This window comes from Lynx canadensis, chromosome D3 (genome assembly GCF_007474595.2).
Source record: "Lynx canadensis isolate LIC74 chromosome D3, mLynCan4.pri.v2, whole genome shotgun sequence".
Taxonomy (NCBI): domain Eukaryota; kingdom Metazoa; phylum Chordata; class Mammalia; order Carnivora; family Felidae; genus Lynx; species Lynx canadensis.
In genome coordinates this window covers 27,229,550-27,249,534 of record NC_044314.2, presented here as the reverse complement: position 1 = coordinate 27,249,534, position 19,985 = coordinate 27,229,550, and the positions used below count along the sequence as shown (strand labels likewise).

Here is a 19,985-nt window from a genome sequence, read left to right as displayed (position 1 = left end):
CCAATAGGGGAGTGAAGAAGGCAGTGACAGAATTGAAACAAAAACAGTAGCATTATAAAACTCACCTTGATCAATACCCTTAGACACTGCCCACTATGTGTCCCAGGTTCTTGCACAGAATGTTTTCACAATGACTGGCATCTAATGACCAATCAAGGGCCAAGGAAGAGGTTGGCAAAAAATAATTCCATTTTGCTTAGTATCAAAATTTTATTATTGGTAGTAACTTTGAAACCATGAGGCACTCACAAAGTGATTTATTTCACCAAAAACATTTACTTCAGGAGAATATCTCTTTGGCTGAGGTACATCTAGAGTCAAAGGTTAGTGATCTGGAAAAGGTATACATATATACATCACCTGGAGCAGATTTCTGTTCTGAAATAGTTATTGACCAAGTTTGCAGATGAAGCAACCGGAAACAACTGAGGTTGTAGGAAATTTGTCTTGTGATGAAAGGTTTTGCTTGGCGTATTAGAAATATCCTGCTTCCCACTCTTTTTACTATTCAAATATATATTGCTTTCAAGTCATTTCATAAGTACATATACACTCGTGACAGCATATACCTATAGACCGCAGATCACATTGCCTACTCTATATACTCTTTTTTAAAGATAACTTTTTTACCAATGTCTTGGTAACTTAAGAGTTTTGTGGAAGTGCCTTAGGAAGGGTGACAAGAGTAGGGTGGAGGTGAAACAATGGGCCTGGGACCCTAACTCTGCTTCAACTAGAAATAAATGGACTGCTCTTATCTGTTGTAGATAATGGAACATTACAGTTGTGTTCTCCCTTTTGCAATCTGGTTCTACCATTAACAAATTTGAAAACCACTGTGCTTAATTAAGGTTTAGGGTATGGATTTGGTTAACATGTATATACTTGAGCCAAGATCCTTCATGATAGGTCAGAGGTGTACAGACACGGAATACATAAGGACCATAAACATGGATATGTGGAGTCTAGAACAATCACCAATTGCTAATACTGAGAATGGCTAAGGGAGAGGATGTAGGCAGGCAAGCAGACACTGAAGTTATTGTCAACTAAATGAGATACTATGGTTACTGAATCACGGCTGCTCTGGGGAAATCGGGGCTAACCTGTGAACGCTTACAGACCTGCCTTCAAGGGCACTGAAGCTAGAATTGCATTAAGTGGCCTCCAGAGATGAAATATTTTGATGTTCAGTGCTTCACTTTCCTCAGAACCACTTTGCTACGGAATACTCTGATCCTGCCCTGCTGTGACTGCTCTCCAACAGACCGTGAGCTCGGGCAGTGCCCTGCCACTAAATGAGCATGAAGTTGTGCTGTAAAGTTTTACATGAGAAATAGCATCAGGTCAAGGTCTCTTTTTTCTTTCCTTTAAAAATTCTGTACAGCCTCGGAGTGCTCTCAAACAACTGCATCTTTTGAATCTGTCCAGTGGATTAATCTTGGGCTCCTGCATCGGATCTCTGTAAGGCCAAAAGAACACTGCCTCTAAGTTATGTTATATGTTAGTTACTCACATGAGCCAGATAATCAACTAAGAATCCCAGGTACGTCTCTTCAGTTCAGCTGCGAGCCTGCAACCCAAAGATCATCTAATTCAGGCATGGCCAACAGGCATTCAATACCTGCTCCAAAGTTCTAGAAGTAACTTAAGTCATGGAATAAAAGTTGTTCATGAGTCTCTTTGATGCAATCAGCAATTCAGTTAATTCACTGAAGAAAAAAAGTGTGATGTTTACTTTCATTAAACCTATGCTCAGTGATTTTACAGCAAAGCAAGTATAAAACAAGTGTCACACACGAAACGGGATTCAGTTAACACTGACAGGTAAGGTACAAAAAACAAATGCTTGACTTGGAAATTTAACTTTATTTACAAATGTTGTCCTATAACAAAGATGGCATTCTATTCCTTTAAACTATCATAACTGATAATTTCCAGAAAAAAGCCATTTACATAGTTTGAATCTTCCTGCATAAAACTGTATTGATGAGCAAATATGGGATGGTCTAAGACATAAAAACAAAACGAAAAACTTATCTAGCATGACTCTCTATTGACAGACAGAATAAAGAATTATACCCCTTAGTTTGCTACTCCAAAAAACGGAAATGTGATAATTTGGGGGAGAGGTAAATACTTCACAATAGTCTTATATAATATAGTTTAATTGTGATCGTTCAGGATTGCTCTTGCAGCCTAATATTTATGCAGATTTTTTAAAAAGTCATTATTGAAAAAAGGGCGTAGACTTTTTCACACAGATTTTTCTACCAATGGAAATACGTAGAGAGTGGTCTGTTCTCATCATTCAGGCCAATTAATAAAATAACAAATGCACGAAAAAAAGCACAACTATCATGTGACTATCTGACTCACAAAATTAGAATTCTCCCTGAAATCAGAGAGTATTGCTCAATAGTTCTATAAATTTGAATTTGTCACAGCCAAGATGATACATAGACAAAATAAAGAGTTCAAAGTAAAATTATCCAAATTACCTATTTATCATTTTATCTGTAGTAATCACTTTTAAAAAATCCTTTAAATTTTATGTAGGAAGATAAACACTCTCACATCATAGCCACGTCATGAGGAACTTCAAAACATTGAAAATTTATCCCTGAGAAGTGAGAGAGAAAAATCTCTATAAACGTGACAGTCCTGTACCCTTTTAACAATCTTTACCATAGCATGAATTTTTATTAACAGTTAGCAATCAAATGTATCCCAATCTTGGATTGTTACTGCCTCTGATGACCTAATTTTTTTTATAATGAAATTATAAATGCAACATTTGTAAAAAAATCAGATAAATAGGACTCTGGTTTTATTGTCAGGTTTACATTTTTGTCAAGTGCAAGGACGACCAGCGAAGACATGTATATTCCAATAATGACCGAAGTAATAACTTCTGCTGGCATCTCTTCTTCTGAGTCTCCATTTCCCCCACTGTTCTTCACCCAAATAATAAGAGTAATACAATTGCAATTGAGTTTATTATTATCAATGGCACTGCAAAGAAAAAAAAAGTTTGTTACTATAAAGAAAATAGCAGAAAAAAAGTAATAGTTACTAGCATCCAGGAAGGATGAAAATCTCTACCAATGTCATTCATAATCATGTTGCAAACAATTGTAACAAAGGAACGTGCACTGGATCATAAGATCCAAAACTTATTATAAAGAGGGCTTGTGTGACTGGGGTAAGCGTCACCTGGTGCAACGAGATCAATACGAAGCATGTGTGAATGGTGCTGGTGCAATGCTGGGAACACAGCAGCACAGTGGACCCAGGCAGAAGTAGACCCACATGGCTGTGACACTTGACGTTACAAATGAAGAGTACAAGGCGCCTGGGTGGCTCAGCCAGTTAACCATCCAACTCTTGATTTCAGCTAAGGTCATAATCTCATGGGTTGTGAAATCAAGCCTCACCCTGAGTGGAGCTCCATGCTGGGTAGGGCTGGGCATGAAGCCTGCTTGAGATTCTCTCCCTCTCCTTCTGCCCCTCCCCGCCCCCAAACAAACAACAAAAACAAAGAGCAAAGACTCCAGTTTCACCACTAAATTTCTTAACTTTTATTTATTTAAGTAATCTCTACACCCTACGTGGGGCTCGAACTCACGACCCTGAGATCAAGAGCGGCACGCTCCTGAGCCAGCCAGGTAACCCATTTCACCACTAAATTGAGAGTGAACTTATTTACCATTCTATCCAAACTTGTGATCAAAACAGCTAATAAAGCGGCAGAGAGAGAGAGGCCCTAATTTTAATTGTTTTAAATAAGTTTTGAACCCTTTTTTCTTCAGTTGCACTAAAATAATTTCCAATAGAATGGCAGACACAGGACTTTTGTTCTTCTCTCAAAAGCCTTGTAGGACTCTAGATGACTTTACTACTTGAAGCAACAGAATTTCCAAAAGGCAAGAACAGTGCTTTCAGGTCTGAGAACAGGTTTCAGGTCATGCGAACAGATTCTACCACTGAGCATTTCATTTGCTTCAAGTGGTTTAGACAGAAATGAGAGGTAAACTAAGAAAGAAACCAGTAGCTTCTGAACAGTAAAGCCAGGCTAAAGAGAATAAAAATTGCCACAAAAACAGTATGTGATGATGTTCACCCTCAGAAGCTTTGCTACTTAAACCAACACCGCAAAATTAAAACTTTAAAGAGTGTTTCACCAGTTTTTCTTCTTACCTCTCATCACAGTTCTTACAGATCGAATAAGGTTCATTAGCTGAGATTTAATTCCTGGCTCCTCTCCGAATCCACCAATTCCCTGGTCTGTTCCCCAGCCAACTGCATGATATAAAAATGATTAGCTGTGTTAAAATTTGTCATGCACTCACCTTGCTTCCTCATTAGTCATCTTCTGAAAAATTAGCTTGAGTCATTGTTAAAGACATAAAATATAAAGGCATCTGACTTCAAAGTTATACAGTACTGATTAAATATTCTTTACTTTTTGATAGCAGCAACAATCTTATTTCCAGTTTGATTTTATAAAGTACTATATTATATAGTACTTTATATATAAGGTCTAAATTATTCCATGGTGTTTAATTCAGTGAATATGATTGTTGTGACATGCTGACTGGTTTTTTCCTCCTTTTGAAAAATTTTCTTTTAATATTTCTTTATTTTTGAGAGAGAGAGAGAGAGCACGAGCAGGGGATGGGCAGAGAGAGAGGGAGACACAGACTCCGAAGCAGGGTCCAGGCTCTGAGCTGTCAGCACAGAGTCCGACGCGGGGCCAGAACCCACGAACCGTGAGATCGTGACCTGGGCCAAAGTCGGATGCCTAACTGACTGAGCCACTCAGGCGCCCCTTTCCTCCTTTTTTATTTTATTTTATTTTTTTTTTTCAACGTTTATTTATTTTTGGGACAGAGAGAGACAGAGCATGAACGGGGGAGGGGCAGAGAGAGAGGGAGACACAGAATCGGAAACAGGCTCCAGGCTCTGAGCCATCAGCCCAGAGCCCGACGCGGGGCTCGAACTCACGGACCACGAGATCGTGACCTGGCTGAAGTCGGACGCTTAACCGACTGCGCCACCCAGGCGCCCCTTTCCTCCTTTTTTAAACAAAACATTTTCCAGGTCAAAACTGAAAAGCAAGGCATACTGTCAAACTCAATAATTAATTAGCTCAAATCAGAATTTCTAAGATCCAACACAATTATCAGTATGAAAATGTTGCAGCTGAGACATACCGGCTACATTACTTGAGGAAATGTTAAGGGACACCTAGCTGGTGGCGCTTGCTTAGGCTTTCTGAGAGCTGTGCTCCATCCCACCAGCAAGGGCAGGGGACTTTCCCCTCCATCACTCTCCTCATTTCTCAATTCAGAGCTGAGGAACCGAGCCCGCTACCCCACTTATTCTCTGTAAATGAGTCATTTACCTTCTTCTGCATCATTTTCCTGATATTATAAAACATTATTTTTTCCCCTTTACCTGCTAGTTCTTTCTTTATTGTCATACATTCTTCTGAAGACCTACAAGTCCTCATTTCTCCAGGCTGTCTCTTGTCCGCATGTCAGGCCCACTTCTCACATCTTCAATTATTTTGTATCTCCCATGACTGTAGGGCTTAATTCCTGACAGGTTGGCCCTTAGTCTCAAAGACGGTCTTTATTTTATACACGAAAGAACCAAGTCTCAGGTAACAAGACTGTAACTCATTTAGTCAACTTTTATTTGGTTGAAATAAAGGTTAAAAAATGGCTGTTTGCTTTTTTGTGTCACATCAACACTGAGATATGCTGTGGGATAAAAGTAATTTAAAAATCAAGTTCACAACAGAGCTGATGTGTTCTGACTAGCACTCTCCCCTCAGGGCCTAGCTTGTGTTGTGCTGACGGCGTTCCCAGTCGGCAGGAGTGTCACTCTTTGTTGGGCTCCCCCAGTACAGACACCACCACAGTCCGACCCTACACCATCTCTTGCAAGACTCTTTCACCAGATGCCTCTGTAATCTAGCTGTCTTAACCCTGTGAGTTTTCTCCCTTAAAGGGTCAGATCTTTCTACTTCACAATCATGTGATGATTCTGACTGCCTACTGAATAAAGTTCAAACTCCTTAAACTCACATTCTTGCCCAATATCCCATCACCACCCTCCACGTGTTCCTCATCACTCTCAATGCCCACTAATTGTGGTACATGTTAAAGACAGCTTCTGAGTCACTGCCTTCAGTGTCAGGGCCTTTCCGACATTCCTCTCATATCATAATGAACCTTCTTTCTCTTTGTTCCCCAAATAGCTGACTGACTGTAGTGACTCTGTTCTCCTTCTTGGTTAGTTGTTTTCAAGTGTCTCTCATTCGACTGTATAAAACCCTGGAAGACAGGGACTAAATTTATACTTTCTTCACCTTCCCACTCTCCCGCACCCCCACCCCATCGGAAGTACTTAGTGAATGTTTGTAGAATTGAAGTGAATTATCTGGGTTAATCTGGGACAAGGTGAAATTAGGTAAATTCTAGGACCACAGACGAAGACTTCCAAAGAACTCTATTTCTTAATTTTTACGACGCAGCAAGTTATAACATGAACAAATCAATCCATTGTAGCTTTAGGGGAGGGGGGCAGGTCCTCCAATATTAAATGTATACATCTATGCAAGCTAAAAATAATTGTAGAAAATATACCTGCATCTTGCCTGGGCAACGTTACCCTTCCACCTCCAGACGTACTCTCTCCAGCAAGCAAATGTACTTATGCTGCTTTCCCAGCATTTGCTTTTAATGTATTACGAATTTTACCACAATGTCTTTCCTCCAAATAACTGTCTCACTCTTCCAGCAGCTCAGCCAGCATTCGCCACTGAATGGCAATCCTCTTTTTGTAATTTAAGTTCAAACTGTGGCACCAGCCTTCACCTACTTACAGTGTGGCAAAACGATTTCGTATCAGACTCCGCAGACACACAGGACACACAGAATGACGTCCCACCAGCAGCGGTGTCAGTGTCCAACCTGCATAACTGCTACAGGAAAACTTCTATGGGAAAGCAACATGGCTGGGATAACGGACTTACAGAAGCCTCTGTGACAGTTCTGCACAACGAAAATGCAGTATGGTTCTGGTTCAACACGATGGGGTCGGGGAGGAAAAAGTTGACCCTGACCCTCCTGGGGTCCCTGGCTACGACCGCAAATTAAACTGATAAAAACAGATAAACAGGAGAAAAGCATACAAACTCTATTAACTTTTTACATGTACCTGGGAGCCTTCAGAGAAGGCTTCAAGTCACTTCAAAGAAGTGACCAGAGCAGGAAACTTTTGAGACAAAGAAACAATACATTTGTGAAGAACTGATAAGATAAAGGGAGTTTGAGCTGAGAATGGGGGTAATAAATGGTGGGAAAGTAACAAGGTTTGTTTATATAGTCTTGCATTCTGGTGAGATCGGCAAGGGAGACTAAGCTCCTGCTTTGGGAAAGGAGGGCAAGGCGGGAGCAGATGGGGAGGGTGACCTTCCTGCGTCTGCCATTCTCTCAGACTCCTTCAGCTGAAAATACTCAATACTGCCAAGGTGTCATAGTTTGGGGTAGCATGTCCTTAACCTTGAACCTCATCAATGGATACACACTTTTATCTTAGCTTTCACCTGTGAAACCCTACTAAAAATGACAACAGAGAATACAGACTAACAAGAGACACGTTTCCAGGCCAGAGAAGTCAATCAAAATTTGAACAATAAGAAATAAATGAAGAAGAGTGACTGACTCTAAGAGAAAGCTAGACACCTGCACCCTGCAGGAAGTGCACAATGAAACACTGAGGTGAACGGTGCTGAGACTGAGACCCTGGGAAGGTGAGAGGAAGCTCAAAGCGTCGGTGTGGACAACAGGAAGGAAAAAGAGGACTCAGTGAAAGTCTACAAATGAGCAGTGGGCTGCCCCCTGCCCTCCCATCTCCGTCCCCGGACTGACCTGACAGAAGGGCGTGCCACTCACACCATCAAAGGCAAGAGGTTCACTCTCAGCAGAGAACCAAAGAAGCTCCAGAGTGAGGGGTATCCAGTGTGAGCGGAGGGAGTGAAAATCTGCACACCGAAGTGTCAGGCTCTTGCCCATTTTCCCCGCGCACCTCTAAGTCGGAGCACGGAACACTGACATTCTGCAGGCAAGAAGTTAGAAAATTACTCTGGTAATTGGCCAGCGGCCCAGGAAGAAAGACTTCAGATACTGATATCGGGGCGGAGGGGGGGGATCCTCAGCAAAACAGACAACTTTAAGCACCAGTGAGGCCCACCAGCAAACAAGCCCCAACCACACCCATGGCTTCCAATGAGCCCCTCTGAGCCTTACACTTAAAAATGAAGTCAAGGGGCGCCTGGGGGGCTCAGACGGTCAAGCGTCCAACTTCGGCTCAGGTCATGATCTCACAGTCGGTGAGTTTGAGCCCCGTGTCGGGCTCTGTGCTGACAGCTCAGAGCCTGGAGCCTGCTTCGGATTCTGTGTCTCCCTCGCTCTCTGCCCCTCCCCAGCTCGTGCTCTGTCTCTGTCTCAAAAATAAATAAAAACATTAAAAAAAAAAAAATGAAGTCAAAAAGAAACAATCCGTAACATGGAAAGAGAACAAAAACAGAAAAAGAGACTCGGAGGAAGAGACAATGCAAGAAGTAGAAGAAAACATTTTTACTATTCATGTATTTACAGTGACTGGTTTAATTTTTTATTTCATTTTTTTAAGTAATCTCTATGCCCAACATGGGACTCAAACTCACGACCTCAAGATCAAGAGTCGCATGCTCTACTGACTAAGCCAACCAGGCACCCCACAACACATTTTTTAAAATGAACATCTATAGAGAGTAAAGCTATTGGACCTATGGGACAAGAACAGGATGCCATAAAAAAGAACATTAAGGAATCAAGATGGAGCTCTTGTTCTTGCTATGTTAGCATAACAAGTTCAAGAGGTTGACAGATTAAGTTGAGAAAACCTATTCGACAAGGCTAACAAAGGGTATATGCCTGTCAAAATAACTGGAGTTCCAGAGAGAAGGAAAAACAGGAAGAAATTATCAAAGAAATATTAAGAGATAATATTATAGAACTGAAGGACATGAGTCTTTAGGCCAAAAGGGCCCAATCAGAGAAGAGCTTAATGGGGGGGCAGGGGGAGGCACACATTGTACATTCTCAGACCTCTGAAGATAAGAATACCCTAAAGCCTTTCAGAGAGACCAGTCAGGTTGCACAAAGAATCAGGAAACAGAATGGCATCAGACTTCTTAACATCAATACTGGAAATTAGAAAATTAAGTGAAACAATGTCTTCAAAAAAAGCTCTGAAGAAAAATTAGTTCCAATCTAGAATCCTATAACCAAACCACCAAAAAAAAGCTAGAAGAATGACAGCATGGTTTTTTTTTTTTATTGTTCAGCTGTGAGCAATATTCAGTGATAGTACTGTTAAATATGGAATACAGATATCACCAATAATTGGCTGAAAATGGGAGAGATGGGGTAGGGGAAATGTGTGTGTACTTGTGCTCACACAAGAACAAATGTGCTGATGATGGTATAATTATACTAAAAACCCTTCCACAGCAGTAAGTCAGGGATTCGAAACTTGGAAGAGTTGAAAATAATTGCTTTTAAGAAATGAAGCTCAGGTTGAAGAGACGGGGCAGGAGGCTTCTATCTTTCTTTACAAACAGAAGAGCTTTTTGACTTTAAACACCACACACACACTATACATTACACTGATAAAGAAAAGTGAAATTTCAAAAGAAAGCCTGTAAAGATGTTCATCCACTGGAGAATCCCCTCTGCAATCAGAAGTTCCTCTGCAGAGCATGAACCCCCTGAGGGCAGAGACAGTCGACAAGTAGAGAGGTTTCATTCAGGAATCACTCTGAACATTTAAAATTACATTTTAAAACAAGCTTTAATGATGAATCAGGGGAATCTACTCCCAAAACCAAGACCACACTGTATATATACGCTGTATGTCAGCCAACTTGACAATAAATTATATATATATATATAAAAATCAAATCAAGTCAAACCAAACCAGCTTTAAATGGAATTGTTGGTTTCATTTCCTTCACTTGCTTTTCGGAAGTTATCATCACTAAAATCAATCCTTTCCACCCACAGCCACAATCTCTTAGATCTAGGTAAAAAGGACTTGCTTCTACACACCCAGTTTTTATCAGAAAACATAATTTCTGGGGCACCTGGGAGGCTCAGTTGGTTAAGCATATGACTTTGGCTCAGGTCATGATCTTGCTGTTTGTGGGTTTGAGCCCCGTGTCGGGCTCTGTGCTGACAGCTCAGAGGCTGGAGACTGTCTCCCTCTCTGTCTCCCTGTCCCCTGCTCACAGTATGTCTCTCTCTGTCTCAAAAATAAACAGTAAGTTATTAGTTAACTTTAGCCTAGTCTCTATTCTCAAGTCCCTAGAAAGAAAACTAAATTTTGGGTAAAGAGTAAATCATCTGTCTAGATATTCTATGGACAAACACAAGAGTGACAAGTAAAAGACCAGGTGCCATGGATTATTCTTTTACTCTAACAAATAGCTTTCCCTCCAACTGCTACTTAGGGAGTCTCGGTTGTTTTCCTAAGGAAACTGGCCAAAAGCTTGAAAGAGTTTTGTCCTTTTTTTTTTTTAAAGGAGAAAGATTTAATTCTGCAGCTCTCTTGACACTTCCATAGCTAGAGGGCCTAGAAAAGAATAAATGATAGGACCTGCCAGCACTGGCCAGCTGCCATAATTTTAGGAATAGAATTAAATATAAAAGTTACTTATTAGCAAACACCAAACATGTTCTTCTGCTGCCCAGACTTCAAAAAGTCATACACAAAATAGCAATCCATCCAGATTGAACCAAAAACCTTCAGCTAAATACATTCTGAAGAAAAGCATTAGCTACTGTTCTGAGGGCTGGCTGACCCTGGGCAAATCTCAGCCTCTCTAAGATCAGTTTCCACATCTGCAAAAGAGATGAGTGTGCTTCACTTTGTCAATGTCACCAAGTTTGTATGTGAATCAAATGCCATCACAGACGTGAAAGTACCTCATAAACTACACAAAGAACTCTGCTAACATACGTTTTAAAAAATTACCTTGATTAAGGGGCGCCTGGGTGGCTCACGGGGTTGAGCACACAACTCGATTTCGGCTCAGGTCATGATCTCATGGTTGATGGGATCAAGCCCTGCATCAGGCTCTGTGCTGACAGCGCAGAGCCTGTTGGGATTCTCTCACTCCCTCTCTCTCTCTGCCCCTCCCCCGCACATGCGAGAGAGAGAGAGAGAGAGAGAGAGAGAGAGAGAGAGAGAGAGAACACTCTAGCGCTCTCTCTCTCTAAACAAACATTAAAAAAAAGAAAAAATTACTTTGATCAACAAGATCAATATTGAAGTAAACGATCTGGTACATTTGGACTAATCTCTCGTGGGTCCACATAATTCTCAGCCCAATGTAATAATTTCTGCTTAATCTGTGATGAAATTCAACAAATGCTTTTCAGGAGTATATATTTACAGACATACAGTTACAGATCTCACTACTCTAAACTCTAATATTACATTGGCTTTGGAGCAGTCACTTAAACCCTGAACCAAAATACCTTGTAATAATATTTTAATTACTTGCGATGGACTGAATTGTGTTCTCCCCACATTCCTGTGTTGAAGCTTACGTGGAGATGGGGTCTTAAGGAGCTAAGTATGGTTACATGGGTCATAAGGGCAAGGCACTAATCTGATAGGACTGTGGCCTAACAAAAAAGAGGAAGAAAGAGATCTCAATTCCCCTCCTCACTTCCACCTAGCCATGTGAGGACACAGTGAGAAGGCGGCCATCTGCAAGCCAGAATACCCCCACCAGAACTCAACCATGTTGGCACCCTTATCTCAGACTTCCAGCCTCTAGAACTGTGCGAAAATAAATTTCTGTTGTTTAAGCCACCCAGGCTATGATATTCTGTTATGGCAGCCAAAGTGGACTCATAATGTTTCATGTACGAAATGCTTCTTTTGTAGCACTCATAACTACTACTGGACATGATCCTCGTCAAAGGGATACATACTGGGCACCATAAGCAAAAACTAGGAAGAATAATTTGGACGGGTATTAAAATTCACTATGTCTTTTTTTTTTCCTTGCACAAAAAGGGAATTTGTGTCATTGTGAAACACTAGAGGATACAACACATTCTCCGCACTGCAATCAAAATACTGGTTCAACTATTTGAATAAACATACAGCTCTCAAATCAGGAATTGCAAGAATACGATAATGGTAACATTATTCAGTTACTTAGAAAATACTCACTGACTGATGGAATTGTAAAAATGAGAGAATCCCTGTTATCAGCCTACTGGAAAAGACGGAATGAAACTGCAGTGGTGCTACGGCCCATGGGATAGGTCAGTAATGGTTTCTGGGAGAGGCAAATGGCAAAGATATGCCTTAAAGGTCATTCTGACCTAAGTCAAAGTCACTGAAGGCGGAGAAGTATGAGTAGAGAAGAGAGAGAACCATGGTAAGAATGGCACATGGGGTAAATACTGCAGAAGGGTCAAAGAAGGGAAGGAAAGGGAGGAAGGGACACATTATGGTGAGTTTATAAGTCACACAAGGAAGTCTTTTATACTAAAGGCTATGGATGTTAGACAATTCAAGAATTTCAAACCATTGAGGAACATGTTCAGCTTCTCATGGAGGGTAGAACAAAGAGAAACAAAATTGGAGGGAGGGGACCACTGAGGAGGTTACTATAAAAATCTAGGCAAGAGTTAAGAGCCTACATAAACAATATTTAACAAATACTTAAAATATTTTAAAATTCTATTTTAAAACATAGGTTTTTTTTTTTTTTTACTATTTAACTTTTTAAAATCTTGTCAAATTTTTATTCAAATTCGTTAGTTAACATACAGTACAGTATTGGTTTCAGGAGTATTCAAGTGCTTCATCACTTACAGACAATACCCAGTGCTCATCACAAGTGCCCCCCTTATACCCATCACCCATTTAACCCATCTCCCACCCACCTCCCTCCATCAACCCTTAGTTTGTTCTCTATCATTCAGAGTCTCTTATGGTTTGTTTCTTCCTCTTTCCCATATGTTTCTCTGTTTTGTTTCTTAACTTCCACATATGAGTGAAATCATATGGTATTTGTCTTTCTCTGACTTATTTTGTTTAGCACAATATACTCTAAGTCCATCCACATCATTGCAAATGACAAGATTTCATTCTTTTTGATGGCCAAGTAATATTCCATTGTGCATATATATCACATCTTCTTTATCCATTCACTAGCTGATGGACATTTGGGCTCTTTCCATAGTTCGGCTAGATATTTTGTTTTTTATTATTATTTTTTTTTTTTTGTAGTAGTAATCACATGAGGGTCAAACTCACAACCGAGTCCTACCGTCCTCCGACTGAGCCAGCCAGGCGCCCTAAATAAAGGTGTTGTTGTTGTTATTTTTAAGTAGGCTCCATGCCCAATGTGGGGCTTGAACTCACGACCCTGAGATCAAGAGCTGTATGCTCTACTGACTTAGCCAGCCAGGCGTCCCTTAAATGTTTTAAAACAGCTTATCCACTTAAGGTATGACAATGTAGGTTTTTCCTTAGCTCTGGGACCATATTCAAAACACATGTTCAGATAAAATATCTGTGCTACTTCTGGAGAGAAGAGGAAATGAAGACAAAGTTCTAGGAGGCAAAGCATTAACATTTCCGGGGCATTCCAACGGTTTTGTAGCAGTGATTTTCATTTAGGGGCAAAAAGCTAAGTCACCTGCAGAAATTTTGGAAAAGACACTGGTGAACTTCACTTCTGGAAAATATTAATGCAGGTCTGGAGTAAGGTCTGGGCATTGTATTCTCTTTCAAGATCATTTTGGCAATTCTGGGTCCATTTCCTTTAGAAGCAACGTGTCAGTTTCTGTAAAAAGCCAACTGGAATTTTGATAGACATTGCATTAAATCTGTACATCAATAATATTAAGTGTTAATACTAAGTATTAATATATTCATCTTTTTAAAAGTTTATTTATTTTGAGAGAAAGTGAGAGAGAGAGAGAGAGAGAGGAATAGAGAGAGAGCAGGGGAGAGGCAGAAAAAGAGGGAGAGAGAGAGAATCCCAAGCTCCCTTGCAAAATAAAATTTTTAAAAAATGGGTAGAAGATTTGAATAGACATTTTTTTAAAGACACAAAAATGGTCAACAAGTATATGAAAAGGTGCTCAATATCACTTATCATCAGAGAAATACAAATCAAAACCACAATGAGAAATCACTTCACACCTGTTAGAATGGCCATTATTAAAAAAAACCTCAAAAAACAAAAAACAAGACATAGAGACACTTGAGGAGCTCAGATGGTTAAGTGTGTGACTCTGGATCTCAGCTCAGGTCATGATTTCGTGGTTCGTGGGCTCAGGCCCCTCATCAGGCTCTGCAGTAACCACGCAGAGCCTGCTTGGGATTCTGTCTCTCCCTCTCTCTGCCCCTCCCCTGCTCGCGCTCACGTGCTCGCTCTCTCAAAATAAAAAACAAGAACAAACAAACAAAAAACACCCAAACTGTAGATGCAGGGGGAGGGGGGAGAGACAAGAGATAGTAAATGCTGGCAAGGATGTGGAAAAAGGGAACCCTTGTGCTTGGTTGAGGGAAATGTAAATGGGCACAGTCACGATGAAGAATAGTGTAGAGGTTCCTCAAAAAAATTAAAAACAGAACTACTACATGATCCAGCAATCTCACTTCTGAGAATGTATCCAAGAGATGAAATCACTATCTTGAGATATCTGCACGCCCATGTTCACTGCATTATTCACAGTAGCCAAGAAACAACCTAGGTGCCCACTGACAGACGAGCGGAAAAAGGAAATGTGGTGTATATATAAGATGGAGTATTATTCAGCCACAAAAAAGAGAAAGCTGTCATTTGTGACAACGTGAGTATATCCTGACAGGATTACAGCAAGTGAAATTAAGTCAAAGACAAATATTGTATCATCTCACTTACATGTGGGATCTACAAACATCAAATTCACAGAAACAGAGTAATATGGTGGCTGCCAGGGGTTGAGCAGTGAGGCAAATGGGAAGTTCCTGGTCCAAAGGTACGAACTCAGTGATAAGATGAGTGAGTTCCAGGGATCTAACGTACCGCATGGTGACTATGGTTAACGATACTGTACTGTATACCTGAGAGTTGTCTTGAGAGAAAATTTTAAATGTTCTCGCCCCCACAACCACAACAACAAAATTACAATTATGTGAGGTGAAGAACACTATCTGCGGTAATAAGCGTTCCGCAGTATATCCGTGTAGCCAACGATCCTTGTACACTTTCAACTTACGCAACGTTAGACACACCTTGCTTCACTGCTTCCCTTTATTTCACTTCCCCGATACTGTGTTTTTTACAAATTAGAGGTTTGTGGCAATCCTGTGTCAAGCAAGTCTAATGGTGCCATTTTTCCAACAGCTCGCTTTGTGTCTCTAGAGGTGTCACGTTTTGGTAATTCTCGCAGATCTCCGTCTTTTTCATTATTATCGTATTTGCTACGGTGATCTCCATTTTATCACTTTCCACTCACTTCTCAACACATTCCAATTTGGATTTTATCCACAGTTACAGCCACCTGTGTAGAATCACCAATGACTGCTATTACTCTGAATGCTTAGGACACTTTTCCATCCTGATCTTATTCCTCAGAACGTTCCACTGGCGTACTACCTCTCCTTCTAACACTCCTTGGCTTCTGTGAAACCCACTGCTACGTGTTCCCTCTTCTCTTGTTTTGCTCACTCAGCAACTTCTCCTGTCAGTTCTCCCATCTCTACGTAAACATTAAATACTCAAAGAGATTCTGGGACTGTCCTGGTCACCAGTTCTCTTTGTCATCTATTCTTTCCCTAAGAGATTTTCTCTCTTTACGTGGTGGCTTCATTCATCACCTGTGCTCGATAAACTCAAATGCAAGCTCTCCTGTGACTCTTGCTTCTGTTCTATAGACTTAACTCCAACAGACTATTCCACATCTGCACTTGCCTATCTCACAGAAATCTCAAACTCACCACGTCCAAAACTTATTTCACTATCTTTTCACCTTCTTACCCACCACTGCTGCCCTCATTTTTCTTCCAGTACTCTCTACACCTTGGTAAAGGTACTATGTTTCACTCAGGTGCTTAAGCCAGAAAACCAGGAGATCTTTGACTCTGACTTTTTCTTCCCTCCCTCATTCCCAACATCCAAACAGTAAATCCTGCTTTTTCTACTTTCGAAATATCTCCTGATCGGTATTAGTCTCCAGGACTACCATAACAAAGTGCCGCAAACTGGATGGCTTAACACGACAGAAATTTATTTTCTCACAGTTCTGGGGACCGGAAGTCCAAAATCAAGGCGTCAGCAGAGTTGGTTCCTTTTGGGGCCTCTGAGGAACGTTCTCATCTATGCCTCTCGCAGCTTCTGGTAGTTACCGGCAATTCCTGGCATTCTCCGGTGTCCAGCTACATCCCTGCACTCTCTGCCTCTGTTGTCATTTGGCCTTCTTCCCCCTGTGTGTGTCTCTCTCTCCATATATGGACACCTCATTGGCCATCCTCATCCAGTGTGACCTTCTCGATTACACCTGAAAGACCCTATTTCCAAATAATGCCATCTTCACAGGTACCAAGGGTTAGGACTTCAATGTATCTCTTGGGGGACAAAAATCCAGCCCCCGTAAGATCTTTTCTACTTTTCTGCATAGTATACTAATGAGGAGACAGACTTCTGAGTCAGAATGCCTAAGGTGAATCCTAGCTCTGCCACTTTCTAGCTGTGTGATCATAGAAAAGTTACTTCCTCTCTTTTGCCCGTCAGGTTTCCCATCTGTAAAGTGGGGATGAAAACAGTACCGATCTCACAGGGTGTTGTGAGGGTTACACGAGTTAATAATCTAAGCAAAGCACTTGATACAGATCCTGGTACGTGGTGTTCAGTGTTAGTTATTATTACACCCAGTCAACTGATGTGATACCCACCATTTGTATTTGCCCTGTTTGAAATGGTGCCTCCCACACCCACTATTCTACCCTGTTCAGTCTGTTCTCCACACTGCAGTGAGAAGGATCTTGCAAATAACACGAATCTGGTCATGTCACTACTCTGTTTAAGACCTTGTTTTCACCTGCCCCAGTTTTCACACTCAGTGTTACTCCTCACCCTCCCAACTCCTCCCAACCTTTAGCCTTCACCGAATTAACGTTTACTCACTTATCAGATTTTGGGTTAGACCCGCTTCATCCACGAAGCTTTCAAAGATTCACATGTCAGCGTTTCCCTGCACTTCTGTTTCACAATATTCTGCATACGTGTCATTATTCCTTGTTCATTTTTTAATTTAAATGAACTTCCATTAGAAGGGCAAGGGGACTGCTGTAACCCCACCTCCTAATTACATGGGCCCAGCACACAGTTTGTGCTCAACAAATCTGAAGGAATAAATGGGTCTGAGTTTCAGTGATTCACACAGTGGTACGCTTGCAGACAAATGATGGTACCCTTTGTGTATCTGGCATACCTGTGCAGATAAATGACGTCACATCACAGACTATCCTGTCTTAATTTTGCCTCATACAGCAAAAAGTGGCCTGCGCGGGATGGCACGCAAATCGCTGTATTGTGAGTTACCAGCGGACATAATTGTGTCTTCATCTTGCTATTCTTAGATTCTAGCCTGGCACATTGTAGGCATCCAATAAGCTGTGCTGCATAAACTTTTCTAGGAACGTGGGTAGCTGGATGTCCTGATAATTCGAACACTGTCCCTTTCCTCCTATCCGCAAAGATCAGGAACCCTACGGCCCTCCATCAGTTCATTCTTCTAATTACCCACACTCCAAAATGAGCCACGCCCCTCCCTCTGTACCTAAAAACTCAGATCCCAGGTTTCTGACCATTAAAAACAGTCACAGACGAGTGCATTAAATTACTAACCTAAACAAACCGCAGGGGCAGGGGCGCCCCTGGGTCTTCTGTATCCCTCCCCATCCCGCCCCGGGGGTCCGGCACACAGGGCGCACCTGTTAAACAATCTTCACCCCGTTGTTGAGCTCAAACTCGGTGAGACGGAAGTGGCTCGGCTTCCTCCCGTCAAGGAAGGGCCCTAAGAGTAGAGCCCTCGGCCTCCCGTCGGTCCCGGCCCAGGCTGTCCCCTCCCGCGGCCCGACCGGGCACCGCTCCCCCGGGGCTCCGCCGCCGCCTCCCCCCACCTCCCCCAGCCCGGCCCCGCGGCCTCACTCACTGTTCTTGAGGAAGCGCTCTTCGTGCAGCACGGCGATGGCATTGACGCAGAGCAGGGCCGCCTGCAGCAGCGAGTATAACGTAAAGGCCATAGCCTCCCGGAGCCGCCCGAGGCCCGACCGTTCTTTCTCCCGCCGCCGCAGGGGACGTGGCGCCGCCACGACCAGCGCTCTCCTACGGGAGCCGGGCAGGCCCCAAACGCGCTCTCCCAGAAGCTCCGCCCCCATCCGGCTAGGACCCGCCCCACGCTCACGTCAGCCAGGCGGGTCGGCTCCGCTGTCTAGACCTGTGAGGTCCGGTGCCGTGGCCAGCCCCGCGTGGCTGCTCAAAGCTGGAAATGTGGCTGGCGGCGGTTGGGGTGCTGTAAAGTGGGAAAGACTGTACACACGGGATCTCAAAGGCTTAGGACGAAAACAAGAACGTCAAATCTTTCGTTAATTTTTAAATGTTGATTGCCTGTTGAAATATTTTAAATATATTAGGTAGATAAAGTGAATTGTTAACATTAACTTCTGCTCTTTTTTTTTTTTTAATGTGGCTATGAGGACATTGTTAATGACATGTGAGGCTTGCATTGTATTTCTTTTGAAATACACTGTACTTGACACTCCCCAGAGCTGTATGGGATGTTAATATTCCTATTTTACAGATGAAGAAACAGAGGCTTTGGCAAATACATTGGTTAAAAATTTAAAGTGAAAATGACATGTACTAAAATTACTCAGTGATGGGGCGCCTGGGTGGCGCAGTCGGTTAAGCGTCCGACTTCAGCCAGGTCACGATCTCGCGGTCCGTGAGTTCGAGCCCCGCGTCAGGCTCTGGGCTGATGGCTCGGAGCCTGGAGCCTGTTTCCGATTCTGTGTCTCCCTCTCTCTCTGCCCCTCCCCCCGTTCATGCTCTGTCTCTCTCTGTCCCAAAAATAAATAAAAAACGTTGAAAAAAAAAATTTTAAATTACTCAGTGAGAAACAGTCTATCTTTGATGAAACTAGCCAGGCCTCTATTGAGCCCTCTTCTCCACTAGGCCTCAACCTCAGCCTATGGAAACTAGACTCTCAACACAAATGATTTCATCCACTTTCCTGCCCCTCCCTTAAACGGTAGCATAGTTCCTAATAGCTGAAGGCCACATCCTTAGGATGACCCCAGTCCCCCTTAAAGAAAGCTCAAGGCTGCCAAAAGTATTTACTGTTTGTTCTAGCCAACCTGAAACTAGGCCCCTGACCATCCTTTCTTGCAACATTTTACTTAAAAAGGCCTACATTGTGACTCCTTCCTCTGTGCCTTTGAGATGTATATGTATTTCCTGTAATTCAGGAGTGTCTTTCTGACCTGAAAGCCATTCCTTTAAAATATAATCTTCAGAGAGAATAGGGCCTCTTGTTTCCCAGTGTCTGTGGGAGGGTAGAATCCTAACTTTGATAATTGCCAGCCAACAGTCCCAACTGGCCAGTCAACATTTATACTGACCACCCCTCTGTCATTTTTCCCATCTTTTGACTTTACAGAGCCCCTGTTCACCTCCTTTTCTTCTCTCTCATTCTCCCTTTAAAATGCCCTGTCTTGGGGCGCCTGGGTGGCTCAGTCGGTTAAGCGTCCGATTTCGGCTCAGGTCATGATCTCAAGGTCCGTGAGTTCGAGCCCCGCTTCAGGTTCTGTGCTGACAGCTCAGAGCCTGGAGCCTGCTTCAGATTCTG

The 19,985-nt window shown here is 42.2% G+C and overlaps 2 protein-coding genes and 1 long non-coding RNA gene across 3 annotated transcripts in view; all 3 read right to left on the bottom strand.

Moving 5' to 3' along the window:
* The window catches only part of HDHD2 (haloacid dehalogenase like hydrolase domain containing 2), a 46,116-nt gene extending 44,358 nt beyond the window's left edge, over nucleotides 1–1,758 (bottom strand). The window contains exon 1 of the mRNA XM_030292446.1: nucleotides 1,517–1,758. The gene's annotated coding sequence lies outside the window, so the exon portion shown is untranslated. The remainder of the gene's footprint in view (nucleotides 1–1,516) is intronic.
* Nucleotides 1,759–1,849: 91 nt separating this feature from the next.
* IER3IP1 (immediate early response 3 interacting protein 1) lies at nucleotides 1,850–18,469 on the bottom strand. Its single transcript, XM_030292452.2, has 3 exons — nucleotides 18,291–18,469; nucleotides 4,201–4,302; nucleotides 1,850–3,015 (listed from the first exon to the last, which is right to left on the bottom strand). Exons 1-3 carry the CDS (start codon nucleotides 18,379–18,381, stop codon nucleotides 2,960–2,962), a joined length of 249 nt encoding a protein of 82 aa, XP_030148312.1. The 5' UTR covers nucleotides 18,382–18,469; the 3' UTR covers nucleotides 1,850–2,959.
* Nucleotides 8,475–17,258, bottom strand: LOC115498794. Its single transcript, XR_003963959.1, has 4 exons — nucleotides 16,376–17,258; nucleotides 15,354–15,638; nucleotides 13,784–13,944; nucleotides 8,475–8,514 (listed from the first exon to the last, which is right to left on the bottom strand). It is a non-coding gene; the product is annotated as an uncharacterized LOC115498794 (long non-coding RNA).
* Nucleotides 18,470–19,985: the final 1,516 nt, after the last annotated feature.

Coding starts and splice junctions, on each gene's coding strand:
- IER3IP1 (XM_030292452.2), bottom strand. CDS start 18,381: ATGGCCTTTACGTTATACTCGCTGCTGCAGGCGGCCCTGCTCTGCGTC. Junction 4,303..18,290: donor AGAGCGCTTCCTCAAGAACA/GTGAGTGAGGCC, acceptor TATATCATGCAG/TTGGCTGGGGAACAGACCAG. Junction 3,016..4,200: donor TGTAAGAACTGTGATGAGAG/GTAAGAAGAAAA, acceptor TTTTCTTTGCAG/TGCCATTGATAATAATAAAC.